This window comes from Oncorhynchus masou, chromosome 5, assembly GCF_036934945.1.
Source record: "Oncorhynchus masou masou isolate Uvic2021 chromosome 5, UVic_Omas_1.1, whole genome shotgun sequence".
Taxonomy (NCBI): Eukaryota; Metazoa; Chordata; class Actinopteri; order Salmoniformes; family Salmonidae; genus Oncorhynchus; species Oncorhynchus masou.
In genome coordinates this window covers 67,963,493-67,987,634 of record NC_088216.1, presented here as the reverse complement: position 1 = coordinate 67,987,634, position 24,142 = coordinate 67,963,493, and the positions used below count along the sequence as shown (strand labels likewise).

The window sequence follows — 24,142 nt, the reverse complement described above, 5'->3', positions numbered from 1 at the left end:
TGTGTTGAAGCCCACCCCGTCCCTGGTCTTCTCTCTCCCCAGCGGAGTGTGTTGAAGCCCACCCCGTCCCTGGTCTTCTCTCTCCCCAGCGGACTGTGTTGAAGCCCACCCCGTCCCTGGTCTTCTCTCTCCCCAGCGGAGTGTGTTGAAGCCCTCTCCGTCCTTGGTCTTCTCTCTCCCCAGCGGACTGTGTTGAAGCCCTCTCCGTCCCTGGTCTTCACTCTCCCCAGTGGAGTGTGTTGAAGCCCACCCCGTCCCTGGTCTTCTCTCTCCCCAGCCGAGTGTGTTGAAGCCCACACCGTCCCTGGTCTTCTCTCCCCAGCGGACTGTGTTGAAGCCCTCTCCGTCCCTGGTCTTCTCTCTCCCTAGTGGAGTGTGTTGAAGCCCACCCCGTCCCTGGTCTTCTCTCTCCCCAGCCGAGTGTGTTGAAGCCCACCCCGTCCCTGGTCTTCTCTCTCGCCAGTGAAGTGTGTTGAAGCCCACCCGTCCCTGGTCTTCTCTCTCCCCAGCAGAGTGTGCTGAAGCCCACCCCATCCCTGGTCTTGTCTTTCCCCAGCGGAGTGAGATTAACAAACTACCCCGGGGTTATTAAACAGCCAGTTAATGTTGAATCAGAACCTCTTCCCAACAGAATTGCACTCTCTGATTAGATTCCATTACTGCAGCCTACTCAAACAATCTCTGATAGTGCCTGAGAGACTGTTTTTGGCACCACCCCAAACCAAATCTGCTATTAACATCAGGGCCTGTATATCTTAACTAAATGATGGCTGCTCATACACACCAGACTATTATTCACAGGGCTGTTTGGTTTAGGGCTGGCAGGCCATCATTCCCTCCTGACCTGGCCTTTTCATTAGGAGATGTCATAAACACATCACACATTCAGCTCCACACATAAACCTTACCGTTGGCCCTACTAATGTCTTAATCAATAGGACTATTCAGAAAAGTTATGTCTCTTGGAAAGCTCTTAATTCTCATTTCTCAGGTTTCTGTGCTGAATGTATGTCCCCTGACTAGTGTTCCTACCAGCAGGCAAACCTGATTATGCAAAGAACTATATGACTTTAAATGAGATAATGCAAAGTCCCAAAAAATGTACAGGCTAAAAAATGTGTTTTAGAAAACACAGTATTTCAACAATAGAAAGGGGAAGGGGATACCTAGTCAGAGACACTTGTTGAAATGTGTACAAAGGTACAGAAGGCTACCCCAGCCTAGTCCTCAGGTTCCCCCAGAACAGCAGCGTGTGATGGGCCATACTTACCCCGTCAAGCCCCTAGTCTTCCACACATCTAACAGCACCAGTGGGATGTTTCCACTCGCTGTACTTGTCCCAGCCTAAGAGAGAGAGAGAACAAATAAGAGACGTGACGATAGATGGATAGTCTCCTCCACTTCCTGCCACTTGGACAGACACCCTGTTTAGTCTTCCTCTCCCATCCTACCTCCTCCCACTTCTCCCCTCACAGACATCGGTGGCAACACAGGTGACATCTATAACAATCCACCACCCACACTCCACCTGTTGCAGTTTTATGCCAGAGGTCTTGATTGGGGGGAGTGGGATCAGGATTGGGGAGAGTGGGAGAAGTAGTTAAGCGTGAGGGGGGAGGGTCTAGCATGGCAAGAGGAATGGGGGGGTGATTAAAGAGAGGAGGGGAAGTGAAGGGTGGGGTGCGGGGTTAGCATAACTGCGGCCTGGACTGTAAATGACCCTGTGTATTTTTGTGTGCCCAGCAGTATTTGTATTTGTATTTATTATGGATCCCCATTAGCTGCTGCCAAACAGCAACTACTCTTCCTGGGGTCCAGCAAAATTAAGGCAGTTTATACAAGTTTAAAAACATTACAATACATTCATAGATTTCACAACACACTGTGTGCCCTCAGGCCCCTACTCCACCACTACCACATATCTACAGTACTAAATCCATGTGTATGTTATTTTGTGTGTATGCATGTGTCTGTGACAATGTTTGTAAATCTAATTTTACTGCTTGCGTCAGTTACTTGATGTGGAATAGAGTTCCATGTTGTCATGGCTCTATGTAGTACTGTGTGCCTCCCATAGTCTGTTCTGGACTTGGGGACTGTGAAGAGACATCGTGGCATGTCTTGTGGGGTATGAATGGGTGTCCGAGCTGTGTGCCAGTAGTTTAGACAGACAGCTCTGTGCATTCTACCTCTCATAAATAAAAGTAGTGATGAAGTCAACCTCTCCTCCACTTTCAGCCAGGAGAGATTGACATGCATATTATTCATATTAGCTCTCTGTGTACATCCAAAGACCAGCTTTGCTGCAAGTCCTTTTTTGTGGCACCTGACCATACGACTGAACAGTAGTGAAGGTGTGACAAAACTAGGGCCTGGAGGACCTGCCTTGTTCATAGTGATGTTAAGAAGGCAGACCATCGCTTTATAATAGACAGACTTCTCCCCATCTTAGCTACTACTGCATCAATATGGTTTGACCATGACAGTTTACAATCTAGTGTTACTCCAAGCAGTTTAATCATCTCAACTTACTCAATTTCCACATTATTTATTGCAAGATTTAGTTGAGGTTTAGAGTTTAGTGAGGATTTTGTTCCAAATACAATGCTTTTAGTTTCAGAAATATTTCGGGCTAACTTATTCCTTGCCACCCACTCTGAAACTAACTGCAGCTCTTGTTGCAGTCATTTCAGTCACTGTAGTAGCTGACGTGTATAGTGTTGAGTCATCCGCATACATAGACACACTGGCTTTACTCAAAGTCAGTGGCATGTTGTTAGTAAAAATTGCTGATTGTTGATTATAACTGGCTTATATCCAATAAAGAACACCCGAAGTGTTCTGTTAAACAAATAATTCTTTATCCAGATTATAGCAGGGTGTGTAAAGACATAACACATACGTTTTTCCAGCAGCAGACTATGATCGATAATGTCAAAAGCTGCAATGAAGTCTAACAAGACAGCCCCCACAATCATTTTATCATCAATTTCTCTCAGCCAATTATCAGTCATGTGTGTAAGTGCTGTGCTTGTTGAGTGTCCTTCCCTATAAGCATGCTGAAATTCTGTTGTCAATTTGTTTACTGTGAAATAGAATTGTATCTGGTCAAACCCAATTTTTTCCAGAAGGTTACTAAGGGTTTGTAACAGTCTGATTGGTTGGCTATTTGAGCCAGTAAAGGGGGCTTTACTATTCTTAGGTAGCGGAATGACTTTAGCTTCCCTCCAAGCCTGAGGGTACACACTTTCTAGTAGGCTTCAATTGAAGATGTGGCAAATAGGAGTGGCAATATTGTCTGCTATTATCCTACGTAATTTTCCATCCAGATTGTCAGACCCTGGTGGCTTGTCATTGTTGATAAACAACAATAATTATTTCACCTCTTCCACACTGACTTTACGGAATTCAAAAGTACAATACTTGTCTTTCATAATTTGGGCTGATATACTTGGATGTGTAGTGTCAGCGTTTGTTGCTGGCATGTATGTCATCCCTAAGTTTGCTTATCTTGCCAATGAAAAAGTCATTAAAGTAATTTGCAATATCAGTGGGCTTTGTGATGAATGAGCCATCTGATTCAATGAATGAAGGAGCCGAGTTGTTTTCCCCCCAAAATGTCATTTAAGTAGTCCATAAGCTTTTTACTATCATTCTTTATATAATTTACCTTTATTTCATAGTGTAGTTTCTTTTTATTTAGTTTAGTCACATGATTTCTTTATTTGCAGTATGTTTGCCAGTCAGTTGGGCTGCCAGACTTAATTGGCATACATTTTGCCTCATCCCTCTCAACCATACCATTTTTCAATTCCTCATCAATCCAAGGGGATTTAACAATTTTTACAGTCATTTTCTTAATCGGTGCATTAAGGAAGGCTGAAATGTTTTACCCAAGTTAAGCAATTTAAAAGGCAATGCTACCAAATACTAATTGAGTGTATGGAAACTTCTGACCACTGGGAATGTGATGAAAGAAATAAAAGCTGAAGTAAATTATTCTCTCTACTATTATTCTGACATTTCACATTCTTAAAATAAAGTGGAGATCCTAACGGACCTAAAACAGATAAGTTTTACTAGTATTAAATGTCAGGAGTTGTGAAAAACTGAGTTTAAATGTATTTGGCTAAGGTGTATGTACACTTCCGACTTCAACTGTACACTATCAAGCATTTCACACATATTATCCAGATACTGACTGTTAGCACTTGGTGGTCTATAGCAGCTTCACACAAGAATGGGCTGTAGGTGAGGCAGATAAACCTGTAGCCATATTACTTCAACAGTATTTAACATTAGATCATCTCTAAGCTTTACAGGAATGTGGTTCTGAATATAGACTGCAAAACCGCCTCCGTTGGCATTTCTGTCTTTTCGGTAGATGTTATAACCATGTATTGCTACCACTGTATCATCAAAGGTATTATCTAAGTGAGTTTCAGAGATAGTCAGAATATGAAGGTCATCTGTCACAAGCAAGTTATTGACTTCATGGACCTTGTGACTTTGGACCCTTATTATTGGTGAAATCACAGGGGAATCCTGTTGATTCCTACTGAATTCTCCCGTTTCTGTTGGAGGGGCTGAGAAACCTCTTTCTTCTTCACTTGTCCCACAAGTTGTATACACACAGACCACAAGCAACTCAGAACAGGCCTACGCTGACATGCACACTCTCGATTTGGCTCACTACATTTCTCTGACATATATCCCCTTATTATATCTGTCACTTGGTATATCTGGGCACCTGTTGTACTGTAGCAGTGGGGTTCACTGGTGAGTATGTAATGTCTCTCTCTCTCTCTTCTGTTATTCCCCCTCTCCCCTCCTCAATTTCCCTAAACCCTGTAGTAGATGTAGTCAGTTTGGTCAGTAAGTTAGTCTGGGTGATGGGGGGACCTATTATAGCAGTAGCAAAGGCAGGGATGTGCCATGCTCAGACTGGGGTGCAGGTTTCAGAGGACACAGTGCTGTTTGCCAGGCTGTGGGCAGTGCAGCATGGTAAGAGTCCTGTTCTGTGTTTTTCAGACCCACCTCTGTCCCAGCCAGCAGACCCACCCTGTCCCAGCCAGCAGACCCACCCCTGTCCCAGCCAGCAGACCCACCCCTGTCCCAGCCAGCAGACCCACCCCTGTCCCAGCCAGCAGACCCACCCCTGTCCCAGCCAGCAGACCCACCCCTGTCCCAGCCAGCAGACCCACCCCTGTCCCAGCCAGCAGACCCACCCCTGTCCCAGCCAGCAGACCCACCCCTGTCCCAGCCAGCAGACCCACCCGTCCCAGCCAGCAGACCCACCCCTGTCCCAGCTAGCAGACCCACCCCTGTCCCAGCCAGCAGACCCACCCCTGTCCCAGCCAGCAGACCCACCCCTGTCCCAGCCAGCAGACCCACCCCTGTCCCAGCCAGCAGACCCACCCCTGTCCCAGCCAGCAGACACACCCCTGTCCCAGCCAGCAGACCCACCCCTGTACCAGCCAGCAGACACACCCCTGTCCCAGCCAGCAGACCCACCCCTGTCCCAGCCAGCAGACCCACCCCTGTACCAGCCAGCAGACACACCCCTGTCCCAGCCAGCAGACCCACCCCTGTCCCAGCCAGCAGACCCACCCCTGTACCAGCCAGCAGACACACCCCTGTCCCAGCCAGCAGACCCACCCCTGTCCCAGCCAGCAGACCCACCCCTGTCCCAGCCAGCAGACCCACCCCTGTCCCAGCCAGCAGACACACCCCTGTCCCAGCCAGCAGACACACCCCTGTCCCAGCCAGCAGACACACCCCTGTCCCAGCCAGCAGACACACCCCTGTCCCAGCTAGCAGACACACCCCTGTCCCAGCCAGCAGACACACCCCTGTCCCAGCCAGCAGACACACCCCTGTCCCAGCCAGCAGACACACCCCTGTCCCAGCCAGCAGACACACCCCTGTCCCAGCCAGCAGACACACCCCTGTCCCAGCCAGCAGACACACCCCTGTCCCAGCCAGCAGACACACCCCTGTCCCAGCCAGCAGACCCACCCCTGTCCCAGCCAGCAGACCCACCCCTGTCCCAGCTAGCAGACCCACCCCTGTCCCAGCCAGCAGACCCACCCCTGTCCCAGCCAGCAGACCCACCCCTGTCCCAGCCAGCAGACCCACCCCTGTCCCAGCTAGCAGACCCACCCCTGTCCCAGCCAGCAGACCCACCCCTGTCCCAGCCAGCAGACCCACCCCTGTCCCAGCTAGCAGACCCACCCCTGTCCCAGCCAGCAGACCCACCCCTGTCCCAGCCAGCAGACCCACCCCTGTACCAGCCAGCAGACACACCCCTGTACCAGCCAGCAGACCCACCTCTGGCTCTGACTTTTCTTCTGGAACAGGAGGAAACTACTGTGACAAGCTCCAACACAGCCATATCCCAGCCTCACCCCTCCTCCCCTCCACTCCCACTTCTCTTCACCCCACACCTCAGTCCTGTCTGGGCTTGTGCAACAGGCGTTCATGGCCCCGGTGAGGTAAAGAAGTGAAATTAACTACCATGGGTGATCTTATGTGGGGTTTTACAGAGTCAGAAAATGCTCCATTGTGTGTTTTAGCACTAAAAACATGAATTAATGTAACATCCAGCTAATATTATGTCAATTTAAATCACAAGTGACCTCGCCCCTAACTCTATAACCCCTGCTAAAACATGTTTATGGCAAATATTTGACACATCATACAATGTTGTTTTTACCATCTTCACACAAGCGCCACGTCTAACCAACTGAAGTGTTACAGAGTGGTATCTCATTTGTCATCATGGAGAACAAAAAGCACAGAACACTTTGTCTTATCCAAGGACACAACGACTGGGTTCAACTGAACTCACAACAACCCCACTAACATACCACAGAGAGACACAGTCAGACAAACACAGGAGCTAAACCCAGGACAGGCAGAGCTGTTCCTGCTCTCTCTGAGAGAGATGAGAGGCCTGTCTGTCCTGTCCGTTCCATTGGAAACTACTCTGGCCTGTCCAGATGTACTATAGCTAACATTAAACATGAACACAAACATGTCCACAGAACACTGTCCATTCAACACTGGGCTGTGGAGAACACAGAATGAATGTGTGTGTCACCACTGTCCATATTCTGTTCTCCATGGCAGTGTGTCTCTGATGAGCTTTGTCTACATTAGAGAACTGCAGTTCACTGTGAGGCGTCACTCAGCAGACAGATAGTGTTGAACAGTCCTGTAGCTGGCCCGGCCTGGGTTCGCTTGAATGGGCCTTACCTTGGCCAACATGATCCTGGTCTTAGCCACGTCCAGGGGAGTGGTGGCGAACGCTGCTATTCCACCTGGAAACGCAGTGAATAACACACACACACACACACACACACACACACACACACACACACACAAACAAGATGAGTGCACTGCAAACATTTCTGTTCTGTAATGACAAAATACACTCTTATGAACTTTATGAAATCAAAATAATAGTTAGCTACATTTCATGATTCAACGGGATACATTGATACTCTCAAAGATGTTTCCCCAATACAGTTCCATTCCTAGACCAGACGCACTATTCATCCCACCCCGTCAGTCAGGCCCACGCCTCACTAAACACTACTCACACTGTCTGTCTCTGTCTGTCAGTCTCACCCCCCCTCCTCCCACCCCGTCAGTCAGGCCCACGCCTCACTAAACACTACTCACACTGTCTGTCTCTGTCTGTCAGTCTCACCCCCCCTCCTCCCACCCCGTCAGTCAGGCCCACGCCTCACTAAACACTACTCACACTGTCGGTCTGTCTGTCTCTGTCTGTCTGTCAGTCTCTCCCCCCTTCTCCCACCCCGTCAGTCAGGCCCACGCCTCACTAAACACTACACACACTGTCGGTCTGTCTGTCTCCGTCTGTCTGTCAGTCTCACCCCCCCTCCCTCCCACCCCGTCAGTCAGGTCTACGCCTCACTAAACACTACACACACTGTCGGTCTGTCTGTCTCTGTCTGTCAGTCTCACCCCCTCCTCCCACACCGTCAGTCAGGTCCACACCTCACTAAACACTACTCACACTGTCGGTCTGTCTGTCTCTGTCTCCCCCCCCCCAATCTATCTATCTAAAATCAGTCAATTAAGTAAAATTAGTCAATTAAGTAATCCAGCTTTGTGGTCTGGCAATGAAAGTGTCGATTCAACAGGCGGTTCATAGAAGATGAGAGACAGTGCCATTATGTGTCTCTTAGCCTTCCGCACAAGTAGAATAATATATGAAGTGTGACTATTTCCTATGCTGACTGGATCACATACTTTATAAGGCATGATGTGGGGAAGTCGAGTGAAACCTGAGCATCCCTCTTGGTCCTCTGTTGTGTGGGGAATTTAACTCAACTCAGACTCAGAGATTACACCGTCTCCCCCTCTGACATCCTGGCTTTCTCTCTCCTCCCCCATCTCTTCTACCTCCTTTCTTCTTCCATCTCTACTCCTCACCTCTCAATTTCTCTCCATCTACTACACCCCCCATCTTTCCTCGCTCTCTCCTCTCCAACTGCCCTTCCACCCCCCTCTCCTCCCCAGTGTGTGTTTACTCCAGGTGGGGTGGCTTGTGGCCATGTCTATGGTCCTCAGGGTGCAGTGTCCTCAGCCCCAGCCCTCAGCTCCTACAAATCTGCTTTTTGTCTGGCCTGTCACGCAGACTAAAGAGTTATGGCCCAACTGTCTCTCTTTCTCTCTTAGTCTCTCTCTCTCTTTGTCTCTGTATCCATCTCTCCCTCTCTGTTACTCATGTACTCTCTCACACTCTCCGTCTCTCTCTTCCTCACTATTTTGTTCCCCCTCCCTCTCGGTTTCTCTCTCACTCTGCCTGAGACCGCTTCAGGCCTCATTGCTCAGGATGTCAGACAGCTGCATGGGCCCCAGTGCCTTCTCCCCCCTCCTGGACTCCTGTCTCTTCTCCTCCTTTCTTCCATTCCCCTGATGCTCATCTGTGCTGAGGCACAACACTGAAACCTAGCCCTCTATGTGTGCAGCACTTACTGACAGAGTGAGTCAATCGACCAATAACTTTACCTCTATCTACAGCAAAAACATTCGATCAATCAAAAGTGCTTTCTCTTTTCTTCCAACGGTCTCCTGTCTTTCCAGGCCTCTGACGCAGGTAAAAGACACTGTGCCAACCGAGGCAACCGGTGTAGAATTCTTCAGGAATGTGGCTTGGTTAAACTTTCTATATTCCTGGCCCTCTACCATCCTCCCTCCCTCTCTGCCTTTCCCAAAGCAGCATATAATCCTCTGCACCTGCAAAAGCTCCGCACACTGCAGCCTGCCAAGAGTAGAGAGTGTGACCTTGCCTCCGTGACCACTGAGTCTGAGAGGAGAGAGAAATAAGAGAGAAAGAGAGAAAGAGAGAGAGAGAGAGGAAGAGAGATAGTGAGAGGGAGAAAGAGGGGGTGGTTATTCGAGTTATCAGACGCATTCAAAACACATCCCAAACCTCATCGGAATCGGCCTGGGAACCAAACTGCGCGGCTATTTCTGTGTTCCCCTCGACCATCTCCAGAATGATGTCATTCGCTCTTTTCCCAAGCACATTACGGGACAGAAAGAGAGGGGGAAGGGGAAAGACAAGAAAAAAGTGCAGTAAAGGTCCCCAAAACTCCTCTGCTCAGCAGAAGAGCCCTGGCTGATAAAGTTATGCTGTACTCATATGTGAACTAATTGACTCACTCGGTCAGTAGGGAAGAGAAGCTAAGCTCTGTTTTTTGAACATGTTCATGGGGGTTAGGTCTCATCCAAGTGAAGAGGGAACAGAATGGACCCAGCTGAAGAGAGCTGTCTGCAGTCTATACTATCTTGCCAAATGTGGAAGAAACAACATTTGTTCAATATTCACCATGGAGCTTATGGAGTTATATTCACCATGGAGCTTATGGAGTTATATTCACCATGGAGCTTATGGAGTTATATTCACCATGGAGCTTATGGAGTTATATTCACCATGGAGCTTCAAATCAAATCAAATGTATTTGTCACATACACATGGTTAGCAGATGTTAATGCGAGTGTAGCGAAATGCTTGTACTTCTAGTTTCGACAATGCAGTAATAACCAACGAGTAATCTAACCTAACAATTTCAAAACAACTACCTTATACACACACAAGTGTAAAGGGATAAAGAATATGTACTTAAAAATATATGAATGAGTGATGGTACAGAACGGCATAGGCAAGATGCAGTGGATGGTATAGAATACAATATATACATATGAGATGAGTAATGTAGGGTATGTAAACATATAAAAGTGGCATTGTTTAAAGTGGCTAGTGATACATGTCTTACATAAAGATGGCAAGATGCAGTAGATGGTATAGAGTACAGTATATACATATGAGATGAGTAATGTAGGGTATGTAAACATTATATTAAGTGGCATTGTTTAAAGTGGCTAGTAATACATTTTTACATCAATTTTTCCAATATTAAAGTGGCTGGAGTTGAGTCAGTGTGTTGGCAGCAGCCACTCAATGTTAGTGGTGGCTGTTTAACAGTCTGATGGCCTTGAGATAGAAGCTGTTTTTCAGTCTCTCGGTCCCTGCTTTGATGCACCTGTACTGACCTCGCCTTCTGGATGATAGCGGGGTGAACAGGCAGTGGCTCGGGTGGTTGTTGTCCTTGATGATCTTTATGGCCTTCCTGTGACATCGGGTGGTGTAGGTGTCCTGGAGGGCAGGTAGTTTGCCCCCGGTGATGCGTTGTGCAGACCTCACTACCCTCTGGAGAGCCTTATGGTTGTGGGCGGAGCAGTTGCCGTACCAGGCGGTGATACAGCCCGCCAGGATGCTCTCGATTGTGCATCTGTAGAAGTTTGTGAGTGCTTTGTGAGTGCTGCTGCGCCTAATTCACCGCGCTGTCTGTGTGGGTGGACCAATTCAGTTTGTCCGTGATGTGTACGCGGAGGAACTTAAAACTTTCTACCCTCTCCAATACTGTCCCTTCGATGTGGATGGGGGGGTGCTCCCTCTGCTGTTTCCTGAAATCCATGATCATCTCCTTTGTTTTGTTGACATTGAGTGGTGAGCTTATGTTGGATCAGTTCAAGCCTCTGTGTTCCATATTTCTGTGTTTATGTTCAAATATTGTGACAGAAGGCACTATCTGGGCTAACGTCATATAAAACAGGATGGACTGGAACCCCAACTAATTACACAATACCTCACCGCTAGCTAATTACACAACCTATACTTGTCTTGTTTGGGGTTTCCTAGCTGCTGCTATAAAACAACCATCATGCCATCCTTTCCCTCTCTCCGCAACATTGGTGAGCATGGCAGGTCTGAATGCTGTTTGGTTGTGTTGGATTCTGGTGTAGAGTTCTGGATGTAGTTGGGCTGCAGGTTCGGCCCAAGGCCAACAGATAATTGCTGGCCCTTCTTGAAAACACATTGTAACAGTTTGCTTGTCATAGAACAGACGAAGCAGGGATGATTTCATAAAGGGGCAGGCAATTGAGGAACAGCATGGAAAAATGTCCCTTTTTCAGTACCCTGTCTTTCAAAGATCATTTGTAAAAATCCAAACAATTTCACAGATATTCATTGTAAAGGGTTTAAACACTGTTTCTCATGCTTAAACAATTAATGAACATGCACCTGTGGAACGTTTGTTAAGACACTAACAGCTTACCGACAGTAGGCAATTAAGGTCACAGTTAGGACTCAAAATAGGTATTTCTACTGACTCTGAGAAACACAAAAACAAAGATGCCCAGGGTCCCTGCTCATCTGTGTGAACGTGCCTTAGGAATGCTGCAAGGAGGCATGAGGACTGCAGATGTGGCCAGGGCAATAAATTTCAATGTCTGTACTGTGAGACGCCTAAGACAGCGCTGCAGGGAGACAGGACGGACAGCTGATCGTCCTCGCAGTGGCAGACCACATGTAACAACACCTGCACAGGATCGGTACATCTGAACATCACACCTGCGGGACAGGATGTCAACAACAACTGCCCGAGTTACACCAGGAACACACAATCCCTCCATCAGTGCTCAGACTGTCAGCAGTAGGCTGAGAGAGGCTGGACTGAGGGCTTGTAGGCCTGTTGTAAGGCAGGTCCTCACCAGACATCACCGGCAAGAACGTTGCCTATGGGCACAAACCCACCGTCGCTGGACCAGACAGGACTGGCAAAAAGTGCTCTTCACTGACGATTCGCAGTTTTGTCTGACCAGGGATGATGGTCGGATTCGCGTTTATCGTCAAAGGAATGAGCGTTACACCGAGGCCTGTGCTCTGGAGCGGGATAGATTTAGAGGTAGAGGGTCCGTCTTGGTCTGGGGCGGTGTGTCACAACATCATCAGACTGAGCTTGTTGTCATTGCAGGCAATCTCAACGCTGTGAGTTACAGGGAAGACATCCTCCTCCCTCATGTGTTGGCCTTCCTGCAGACTCATCCTGACAGGACCCTCCAGCATGACAATACCACCAGCCATACTGCTTGTTCTGTGTGTGATTTCCTGCAAGACAGGAATGTTAGTGTTCTGCCATGGCCAGCGAAGAGCCCGGATCTCAATCCCATTGAGCACGCCTGGGACCTGTTGGATCGGAGGGTGAGGGCTAGGGCCTCTCCCCCCAGAAATGTCTGGGAACTTGCAGGTGCCTTGGTGGAAGAATGGGGTAACATCTCACAGCAAGAACTGGCAAATCTGGTACAGTCCTTGAGGAGATGCACTGCAGTACTTAATGCAGCTGGTGGCCACACAAGATACTGACAGTTACTTTTGATTTTGACCCCCCGTTTGTTCAGGGACACACTATTCCATTTATGTTAATCACGTGTGTGGAACTTGTTCAGTTTATGTCTCAGTTGTTGAATCTTGTTATGTTCATACAAATATTTACACATGTTAAGTTTGCTGAAAATAAACGCACACACACACACGTGTATACACACACGTTCAAACGTAAACACACATGTAGATTTGGGAGAGCAGGGAGAGGATGTGTCATATTTATTCCATTTGGTTGCAGATTGAAAGGGGGACTTTGTTTTCCACATCAAAGGCCTGCATGATGGGAAGCCTCTTCACTTCTCCCTCCTGAATGACTAATAAGAGGGAAATATGCCTGGTCAAAATAGACCTACCTCATCCTCCTTCTACTGTGTGTGTGTGTGTGTGTGTGTGTGTGTGTGTGTGTGTGTGTGTGTGTGTGTGTGTGTGTGTGTGTGTGTGTGTGTGTGTGTGTGTGTGTGTGTGTGTGTGTGTGTGTGTGTGGTGTAGACTTATGTGGTGATGGACATGTTTGTAATAAGCTCTGTTGGTTTGGTGGGCTGTGGGAGGAAGACAGTGTGTGTGTTGGGGATGTTTTAATGGATCTGGTGGTTAAAAGGTACGTAGTGTTGGTTTGGTGGGCTATGGAAGGAAGACAGTGTGTGTGTTGGGGATGTTTTAATGGATCTAGTGGTTAAAAGGTACGTAGTGTTGGTTTGGTGGGCTATGGGAGGAAGACAGTGTGTGTGTTGGGGATGCTTTAATGGATCTGGTGGTTAAAAGGTACGTATTGTTGGTTTGGTGGGCTATGGGAGGAAGACAGTGTGTGTGTTGGGGATGTTTTAATGGATCTGGTGGTTAAAAGGTACGTAGTGTTGGTTTGGTGGGCTATAGGAGGAAGACAGTGTGTGTGTTGGGGATGTTTTAATGGATCTGGTGGTTAAAAGGTACGTAGTGTTGGTTTGGTGGGCTATGGAAGGAAGACAGTGTGTGTGTTGGGGATGTTTTAATGGATCTGGTGGTTAAAAGGTACGTAGTGTTGGTTTGGTGGGCTATGGAAGGAAGACAGTGTGTGTGTTGGGGATGTTTTAATGGATCTGGTGGTTAAAAGGTACGTAGTGTTGGCTTGCTGATTGCTCTGGCTCATTTGAGTGAGTGAATTCGATTGACATAGGGGCTAAATCCTAACTTGTGAAATGTGTGTGCAAGTTTAACATAAAATCATGCATTGATGTCAGTGAGATATTAGCATGAACGTTTGTATAGATTGTATATATATATTGTATTTCTTAGTATAGATTGATCCCATAGCATGTTAATGGGATAAGGAAGGTCTCTGTTGGTCTGTACTGGTTGGGTGATGCGTGAGGAGCTCTGGGTGTCTGCTGACAGCTGTGCTGCTGGCTCCGTATGAAACACAAATAAAAAGCCGTAAAGCAGCACATTTCTACCCCGGAGCAGATGTGGAGCTCAGGGTGAGAATGCCACACACAGACGGCAGGCGCACACAGACATACACATTAACACACATTAACCAGTCTCCTGGCTCTCCAAACAGCCAAAAAATACATTTAACCATTAGCTAGCTATTCGTTTTCTAAGTGAAGCTTGAGGTTCTCTCTATTGTCCCCTCTACGCTTTTCAGGCCAGGGATCTCCAGGAGAGACTACAACTCATTAAGGCCGGCAGGCGAGAGGAGAGGCTAGAGAGGAGATAGGATAGAAGGGTAGATGGGCAGAGGGGACAAGAGAGAGGAGGGGAGAGCGGAGTTTGGGGAGAGGGGCCAGATTCCAGAGCTGGCCTGTCCAGTTAAACTTTTTCCTAATGGCTGTGTGCAGATAGCCTGGAGTGAAGGCTTTTGAGATTGTGACAAAGAGGGGCTTGTGAATGACACGTCTTACTCTGCAGCAGGGGGTGGGGGGGTGCAGTTCCGTCCCCCGCTCCCGCACAGCTGTGTGGTCTATTGACGCCCCTCCCTCCCCTCCTGGTCGGTCCACACTGCACTGCCCGTTTGGGCCTAATGTTAATGGAATGTTCTGCTGCCCGCGCCCCCGGAGACATGATGTCACTTTCACAAACGCTTTCAAAGAAAAACAGCTTTTATGTGTCCAAGACCAGACAATGGGGAAGGAGCGATAGAGATATAGCGCAGGAGAGGAACAAAGAGAGAGAGAGGGAGTTGACCACGCTAGGAGATGATGACTAATTGCAGCTCCATTTGATGGTAGCCGTGGTGACCCATTAAACGAGGCAGTAATTTCCCAACCTCTACTGCCGAGGAGACATGGCCAAGTCGGGCCGACTCCACTGTAAATGTGTCAGAACATAAGCATCCTATTACGACTTTATGTTACCTTCATTACAGGGACACATTACAGCACAGAGAGACAGGAGGATCCATACCTTTAAATACTCCCACAGTGGAAACTGGACCAGAGAGAACGGGATCTGAAAATAGAAAACTCAAATGTGATAAACATATATAGCATGTCATTATCAATCAATACATCATATTTATAACAACTCTGACAGATAATCATCTCAAAGAAAAGAAAATGTCAAACCAAAAGCCTCTATCAAACACCTTGATAAGGACGATAAGACTCGGTACTTGGTATACGACCAAATGAGTATTTCCTTTTGGAGTTGTGACTTCACCATGGCTTTACATGGTCAAAGGTCACAATGATTCTCATACTGCAATCCATTACATAACACGTTGGAAAAGTGAATGATGTCATGAGTATCCTTATTTCACAGCAGAGCCATGCTAGTGCTCTCTCTCTCTCCTGAGCTAAGCTGCATGAGGTCATGTCGTCCACACAGACGGGATGTCTTGGATCTGGACCGTGGCGAGATGGAGGGGTGAAGAGATGCAGATATGAAGATAGTGAGATGGATGTGGAGAAAGTGTATACTCTCTCCTTCCATTTCTCTCCCCCTCTAATTCCTTCTTCTTCTACACACACACACACACTCCCTCGGAGATCAGTGGTGATGATTAATAAATGAGAGGGCTGTGGTCTGGAGCTCAGGGATGGAGGGATGAAAGAAGGAGAGATGGGGATCAAAATAGTCTGTCAGTGAGACAGAGGGCTGCCACTGGAAACTATCTATCAGCTCACACAGGAAGTTACAGGGAGAGGAAATCAATGTCACTGCCTGCTGGACGGAGAGCGGACACACGCACACACAAACACAAAATGTCAACCCCGTTGATGCTACCAACAACAGCAGCATTTATTAATGTCTCTGAAGCTCAATTGGACAGTATTACCAAGACAAACTCATCCTAATTTAATAGTGTATCAGTCTGGGTCTGGACAGACATACACCAACCCGCCTAACCCTCCTCTACTCCCTCCTTTAGCCCTCACACTGCTACTGCTTCTCTGGATGTCATGCTCACTTCACTCCAACAGAGCTCTTTATAGGCTACTTCTGGACAGAGCTCTTTATAGGCTACTTCTGGACAGAGCTCTTTATAGGCTACTTCTGGACAGAGCTCTTTATAGGCTACTTCTGGACAGAGCTCTTTATAGGCTACTTCTGGACAGAGCTCTTTATAGGCTACTTCTGGACAGAGCTCTTTATAGGCTACTTCTGGACAGAGCTCTTTATAGGCTACTTCTGGACAGAGCTCTTTATAGGCTACTTCTGGACAGAGCTCTTTATAGGTTACTTCTGGACAGAGCTCTTTATAGGTTACTTCTGGACAGAGCTCTTTATAGGCTACTTCTGGACAGAGCTCTTTATAGGCTACTTCTGGACAGAGCTCTTTATAGGCTACTTCTGGATAGAAAACAGCTAAACCCAATGATAGGTTATTAATGTAGCGGCAGTGAAGCCTAGTGGTTAGAGCATTGGACTAGTAACCGAAAGGTTGCAAGTTCAAATCCCTGAGCTGACAAGGTACAAAATCTGTTGTTCTGCCCCTGAACAGGCACTGTTCCTAGGCCGTCATTGAAAATAAGATTTTGTTCTTAACTGACTTGCCTAGTAAAATAAAGGTAAAAAAAAAAAAAAAATGTCTGCCAGACAGTACTTTTCTCTCACTCAGGTATCCCTCAGACATCTCTCCCCATCTTTGTTTCTCTCTCAGCTTGGCAGACATATTTGTTATGAGGAACATACTGTACTTACCCAAGCTGTGCTGTGAGCTTCATGGCAAGAAGAGAGCATTGGTTTCAGTGGAGAGGATCACTATAACAGACACCTGTCTTCTATTAGGGTTGAGATGAATTCAACATTTCCAGACTGCTGCTAGAGAGATGGCTTCTGAGAAGCCCCTAATCCACCACTGATTTATGCACAAGTTTTACACCTCTGGCAGTGTGTCTGTGTGTATGTGTATCAGTCCATCTGGCAATGATGGAGTGCCTGAAAGCCACATATGGTCAGATTTATATTGATAAGCCATTTATAAATGGGAGGGCTGAGGAAGACTGTTCGCACACTCCTGACACACTCCTGGGAGAGAGGGAGTGTGTGTGTTTATCCAACTAACACTGATACAGGGGCAGACGTGGGATGATAATGTGAATCCAGTGATTGAGACGGGGTGAAGTTAAAATGATACTTTGGGATTTTGGCAATGAGGCCCCTTAACTACTTCTACAGAGTCAGATGAACTGGTGGAGACCATTTGTATGTCTTGGTGTCCAATGCTAACCAGCATTAGCGTAATGAGCAGTTACCCATAGACTTCCAGTCATTGCGCTAATAACGCTAGTTAGCAATTGCGATGCCGATAGTTAGCAACTTCCTTCAAACTACACACAGACATAAAAATAGAATCCACCAAAATAGTAGATGCCAAAATCCCGAAGTATCTCTTTACCTGATGTGGGTGGCAGAGCAGGTGACTGACTCAATGGAGATAGCTCATAAGACAGTCATAACTTGTGATGCCATCATACTTTTAGTTAACCTTTATTTAACTAGGCAAGCCAGTTAAGAACAAATTCGTATTTACATTGACAAACCCTAACCCTAACGACACCGGGCCAATAATGCGGCGCCCTATGGGACTCCCAATCACGGCTGGCTGTGATACAGCCTGGAATCGAACCAGGGTCTGTAGTGACGCCTCTAGCACTGAGATGCAGTGCCATAGACCGCTGCTCCACTCATGAGACCATTGAACAGCTGTGTAGGTGAGTACCTTAACCCAAGAAAGTGAGAATGAGAGAGCGAGTCATTTTCCTCCCTCCCTTCCTCTCAGACTGTTGCAATGAGCCCTGTCCCCTCCAGGCAGCACAGCCATACTAATATTCCCAGAGTTCAGAGGGCCCTGCCACAAATCTGCCCGACACATGCAGGGAGAGGCACGCCAGCACGTATAAAAGGCAGATACGTCCTGTGCTTACTCAGCCCCTCGGCCCCCAGTCCCCGCCTCTTATAACGGCCCAGCAGAAAGAGAGCACGGTGTTCAGCTCTGTAAAACCTGCCTGCCTTTGAGGCCAGTGGGCTGGGTCGGGTCGGGTCAGATCGGGCCGGGGAGGACTAGAGAGGGACCAAGCTGGGTCAGAAGGCCCCAGCGCATGTCACTACTCTGGATCTGCATGATAACACAACACCACACGGCCAGGCCCAATTAAACCACTGATGAACAGACTGGAGATAAGGGCAGCGTATAGTAGGCCTGGCACAACACGCAGCCCTCACCAACACATAAAACAAGTCATTTAAACAAATAGGCTACCCAGCCATGAGCTAATTCAACCCGTCAAATAGGGAGACGGGCAGAAGATGAATGGGAGTATCGACAGCAGACAGTGTGGCGAACCGAACGCCTCGTAGATTTAAAAAGACGCCGTGTTGGTGGAACAGAGAGCAGAGAGGCTGCAGGGCAGGCAGGTGTTTGTTGGACCTATTGAAACAGATTGAAGGTTTTCTTCCACTGTTTGGTTAAGTACACAGGTGTCATAATGACATGCAAGAGCCATAGGAGAACAAAGCCGCTGTTACTAAAACAAAAACATTATTGTGGTTTGTGGTCTAAAGACCAGAACGATAGAACAAGAAAAAATTGAGAGATCAGACATATTCATGTCTGTTTTTGGAAAGCGTAGCATGTCTCCATTCCCTTAATGAGTGACACCAGAGTGGGGAATATTTCTCAACCACACCACCATTCCACTGCATGACAGCTCAGAGTCAGCCTCTGCTCCCAGGTCCTTCAGCCTGACAGGATTACACTGGATAGAGGATGGGGTGTCAGTCAGTCACATGGCCATGCTGGTGTGTGTTTTCAAGTCTTATGTACAGAATACACATGGTATTCACATGGTATTCACCTTCCAACAAAATACTTACTTGCAGGTTTATTCTCAACAATGCAACAATAAGAAATAATAAAAGATAAGAATACGAACATAAAGTAAATGGCTCAGTAGAATAGAATAATACATTTTAGCATCAGTATAATACAGAAACGTATGTGTTTTGGCGAGAGGGAGATTGGGGGGGCAAGTGTTTGAATTGAGAAATATTAGCAATAGTAAAAATGATTTGATTTTGGTAGCCGCAGTTATGATGTGTGTAGTATGAATGTGTGTGTGTGTGTGTGTGTGTGTGTGTGTGTGTTAAGGTGTGGAGAGTCAGTGCTGGTGGTCAGTCCAGTTCAAGTGTTCAGGAGTCTCATGGGTTGAAGATAGAAACTGTCTCTGAGCCTGTTGCTATCAGTCTGCCCGACGGTAAGTGAGTGAACAGCTCGTGGCTGGGGTGTGTAGAGTCCTTGATGATGCTGCGGGACTTCCTCAGGCCCCGTTTCAAGTAGATGTCCTGGATGGGTGGGAACACAGCCCCAGGGCATTGAGGTCGTGGATGGAGAAATTCTGTACCAGGCAGTGATGCAATTGGTCAAGACACTCTCGATGGTGCAGTAGTACTACTTGGAGAGGACGCGGGGTGGCATGCCTCATTTCTTCAGACTTCTTAGGAAGTAGAGGAGCTGTGCGCCTTCTTGACAAGAGTGGTGGTGTTATTAGTCATGTCAAGTCATCTGTGATGTGGACAGAGAGGAAAACTGTCTCTTACCTCCTCCATAGGAGGCTCACTTGCCGTTTTTGGTTATCAGGTCTACAACCGTGGTGTCATCAGCAAACTTGATGATGGAGTTGGTGTCGTGCAAAGCCTTGTATTCATGGGTAAACAGGGAGTACAGCAGAGGGCTGAGGACACACCCCTGGGGGCCCCAGTATTAGGAGTCAGTATGGAGGTGTTGTTGCCAATCCTCACAGCCTGTGGTCTGCCTGTCATGAAGTCCGGGATCTAGTTGAATGGTAGTGTCCAAACCCAGGGCTTTGAGCTTGGAGGGAACAATAGTGTTGAAAGCTGAAATGTAAATGAATAGCATTCTCACATACACTACATCACCAAAAGTATGTGGACACCTGCTAATCGAACAATTTATTCCAAAATCATGGGCATTAATATGGAGTTGGTCCCACCTTTGCTGCTATAACAGCCTCTACTCTTCTGGGAAGGAGTCCACTAGATGTTGGAACATTGCTGTGTGGATTTGCTTCCATTCAACCACAAAGAATAAGTGAGGCTGAGCACTGATGTTGGGTGGCTCGCAGTCTGCGTTTCAATTCATCCCAAAAGTGTTCGATGGAGTTGAGGTCAGGGCTCTGTGCAGGCCAGTCAAGTTCTTCCACACTGATCTCGACAAACCCTTACTGTATGGATCTCGCTTTGTGCCCGTGGGCATTGTCATGCAGAAATAGTAAAGGCCCCTCCCAAACTGCTGCCACAAAATTGGAAGCACAAAATAGTCTAGAATGTCATTGTATACTGTAGTGTTAAGATTTCCCTTCACTGGAAGGGAAACGTTGGTTGGAGCGAGCGGTCGCATCTACACTTCGGTCCGCAGGTAGTATAACTTTTCATTACATTTTCATTACATTTCATTATAGTACAACGGTTTGATTTGTCTAATCTTAGCAATTTCTTCTTACCTAGCTACATAGCCGTCTTTGTATCAAAGATAATTGCGTAATTATCGTATTTCGGGGTCCTAACGTAGTCTACACTGCTATCTGCCCAGCAGCTAGCTAACGTCCACCGTCTACCAGCACTGTAGAAACTATTACACTCAACTGAACGACTCGATTAGTGTAGTGTTAGCTAGCTACATAGTTGTCTTTGCTGTCTTCGTATCCAAGATAATTGTGTAGTTTAGAGTGTGTAGACTTAGAGTGATTATCTTAATTTACCGAGGTTAGCTAGCCAGCTATTTGTCGTCCTTAACGTAGGAGATACTGCTAGCTAGCTAGCCAACAGCTAGCCAACGTCTACCGAATAGAACTTCAACAACCCGGTCAACATTCCGCTTCGCTCCACAGGTAGTATCACATTTTCATTTCACTTCATTACAGTACAACGGTTTGATTTGTTTGATCGTAGCTAGCTAGCTACATAGCCGTCTTTGTATCTAAGACAATTGTGTAGTCTAGGGCGATTTTCTAGGTTAGCTAGCCAGCTATTGTCGTTCTTTTAACGTAACGTAACGTAATCAACACTGCTAGCTAGCCAGCTAGCCCCCGAATAGCAGCACTGTAGAAACTATTACACTCGACGGAACGACTTGATTAGTGTAGTGTCAACAACGCAGCCACTGCCAGCTAGCCTACAAAGTCAACAACGCAGCCACTGCCAGCTAGCCTACTCCAGAAGTACTGTATCATTTCAATCATTTTAGTCAATAAGATTCTTGCTACGTAAGCTTAACTTTCTGAACATTCGAGACGTGTAGTCCACTTGTCATTCCAATCTCCTTTGCATGAGCGTAGCCTCTTCTGTAGCCTGTCAACTATGTGTCTATCTATCCCTGTTCTCTCCTCTCTGCACAGACCATACAAACGCTCCACACCGCGTGGCCGCGGCCACCCTAATCTGGTGGTCCCAGCGCGCACGACCCACGTGGAGTTCCAGGTCTCCGGTAGCCTCTGGAACTGCCGATCTGCGGCCAACAAGGCAGAGTTCATCTCAGCCTATGCCTCCCTCCAGTCCCTCGACTTCTTGGCACTGACGGAAACATGGATCACCACAGATAACACTGCTACTCCTACTGCTCTCTCTTCGTCCGCCCACGTGTTCTCGCACACCCCGAGAGCTTCTGGTCAGCGGGGTGGTGGCACCGGGATCCTCATCTCTCCCAAGTGGTCATTCTCTCTTTCTCCCCTTACCCATCTGTCTATCGCCTCCTTTGAATTCCATGCTGTCACAGTTACCAGCCCTTTCAAGCTTAACATCCTTATCATTTATCATTTATCGCCCTCCAGGTTCCCTCGGAGAGTTCATCAATGAGCTTGATGCCTTGATAAGCTCCTTTCCTGAGGACGGCTCACCTCTCACAGTCCTGGGCGACTTTAACCTCCCCACGTCTACCTTTGACTCATTCCTCTCTGCCTCCTTCTTTCCACTCCTCTCCTCTTTTGACCTCACCCTCTCACCTTCCCCCCCTACTCACAAGGCAGGCAATACGCTCGACCTCATCTTTACTAGATGCTGTTCTTCCACTAACCTCATTGCAACTCCCCTCCAAGTCTCCGACCACTACCTTGTATCCTTTTCCCTCTCGCTCTCATCCAACACTTCCCACAATGCCCCTACTCGGATGGTATCGCGCCGTCCCAACCTTCGCTCTCTCTCCCCCGCTACTCTCTCCTCTTCCATCCTATCATCTCTTCCCTCTGCTCAAACCTTCTCCAACCTATCTCCTGATTCTGCCTCCTCAACCCTCCTCTCTTCCCTTTCTGCATCCTTTGACTCTCTATGTCCCCCTATCCTCCAGGCCGGCTCGGTCCTCCCCTCCCGCTCCGTGGCTCGACGACTCATTGCGAGCTCACAAAACAGGGCTCCGGGCAGCCGAGCGAAAATGGAGGAAAACTCGCCTCCCTGCGGACCTGGCATCCTTTCACTCCCTCCTCTCTACATTTTCCTCCTCTGTCTCTGCTGCTAAAGCCACTTTCTACCACTCTAAATTCCAAGCATCTGCCTCTAACCCTAGGAAGCTCTTTGCCACCTTCTCCTCCCTCCTGAATCCTCCTCCCCCCCCTCCTCCCTCTCTGCAGATGACTTCGTCAACCATTTTGAAAAGAAGGTCGACGACATCCGATCCTCGTTTGCTAAGTCAAACGACACCGCTGGTTCTGCTCACACTGCCCTACCCTGTGCTCTGACCTCTTTCTCCCCTCTCTCTCCAGATGAAATCTCGCTTCTTGTGACGGCCGGCCACCCAACAACCTGCCCGCTTGACCCTATCCCCTCCTCTCTTCTCCAGACCATTTCCGGAGACCTTCTCCCTTACCTCACCTCGCTCATCAACTCATCCCTGACCGCTGGCTACGTCCCTTCCGTCTTCAAGAGAGCGAGAGTTGCACCCCTTCTGAAAAAACCTACACTCGATCCCTCCGATGTCAACAACTACAGACCAGTATCCCTTCTTTCTTTTCTCTCCAAAACTCTTGAACGTGCCGTCCTTGGCCAGCTCTCCCGCTATCTCTCTCAGAATGACCTTCTTGATCCAAATCAGTCAGGTTTCAAGACTAGTCATTCAACTGAGACTGCTCTTCTCTGTATCACGGAGGCGCTCCGCACTGCTAAAGCTAACTCTCTCTCCTCTGCTCTCATCCTTCTAGACCTATCGGCTGCCTTCGATACTGTGAACCATCAGATCCTCCTCTCCACCCCCCCCCCGAGTTGGGCATCTCCGGCGCGGCCCACGCTTGGATTGCGTCCTACCTGACAGGTCGCTCCTACCAGGTGGCGTGGCGAGAATCTGTCTCCTCGCCACGCACTCTCACCACTGGTGTCCCCAGGGCTCTGTTCTAGGCCCTCTCCTATTCTCGCTATACACCAAGTCACTTGGCTCTGTCATAACCTCACATGGTCTCTCCTATCATTGCTATGCAGACGACACACAATTAATCTTCTCCTTTCCCCCTTCTGATGACCAGGTGGCGAATCGCATCTCTGCATGTCTGGCAGACATATCAGTGTGGATGACGGATCACCACCTCAAGCTGAACCTCGGCAAGACGGAGCTGCTCTTCCTCCCGGGGAAGGACTGCCCGTTCCATGATCTCGCCATCACGGTTGACAACTCCATTGTGTCCTCCTCCCAGAGCGCTAAGAACCTTGGCGTGATCCTGGACAACACCCTGTCGTTCTCAACTAACATCATGGCGGTGGCCCGTTCCTGTAGGTTCATGCTCTACAACATCCGCAGAGTACGACCCTGCCTCACACAGGAAGCGGCGCAGGTCCTAATCCAGGCACTTGTCATCTCCCGTCTGGATTACTGCAACTCGCTGTTGGCTGGGCTCCCTGCCTGTGCCATTAAACCCCTACAACTCATCCAGAACGCCGCAGCCCGTCTGGTGTTCA

The 24,142-nt window shown here is 48.0% G+C and overlaps 1 protein-coding gene across 1 annotated transcript in view; it reads right to left on the bottom strand.

Moving 5' to 3' along the window:
* The window catches only part of slc25a26 (solute carrier family 25 member 26), a 76,315-nt gene that overhangs the window by 3,283 nt on the left and 48,890 nt on the right, over nucleotides 1–24,142 (bottom strand). Inside the window, exons 6-9 of the mRNA XM_064966554.1 lie at nucleotides 15,149–15,193; nucleotides 9,271–9,340; nucleotides 7,258–7,322; nucleotides 1,271–1,344 (exon numbers count right to left, since the gene is read on the bottom strand). Of these exons, the coding sequence (XP_064822626.1) occupies nucleotides 1,271–1,344; nucleotides 7,258–7,322; nucleotides 9,271–9,340; nucleotides 15,149–15,193 (254 nt within the window). The remainder of the gene's footprint in view (nucleotides 1–1,270; nucleotides 1,345–7,257; nucleotides 7,323–9,270; nucleotides 9,341–15,148; nucleotides 15,194–24,142) is intronic.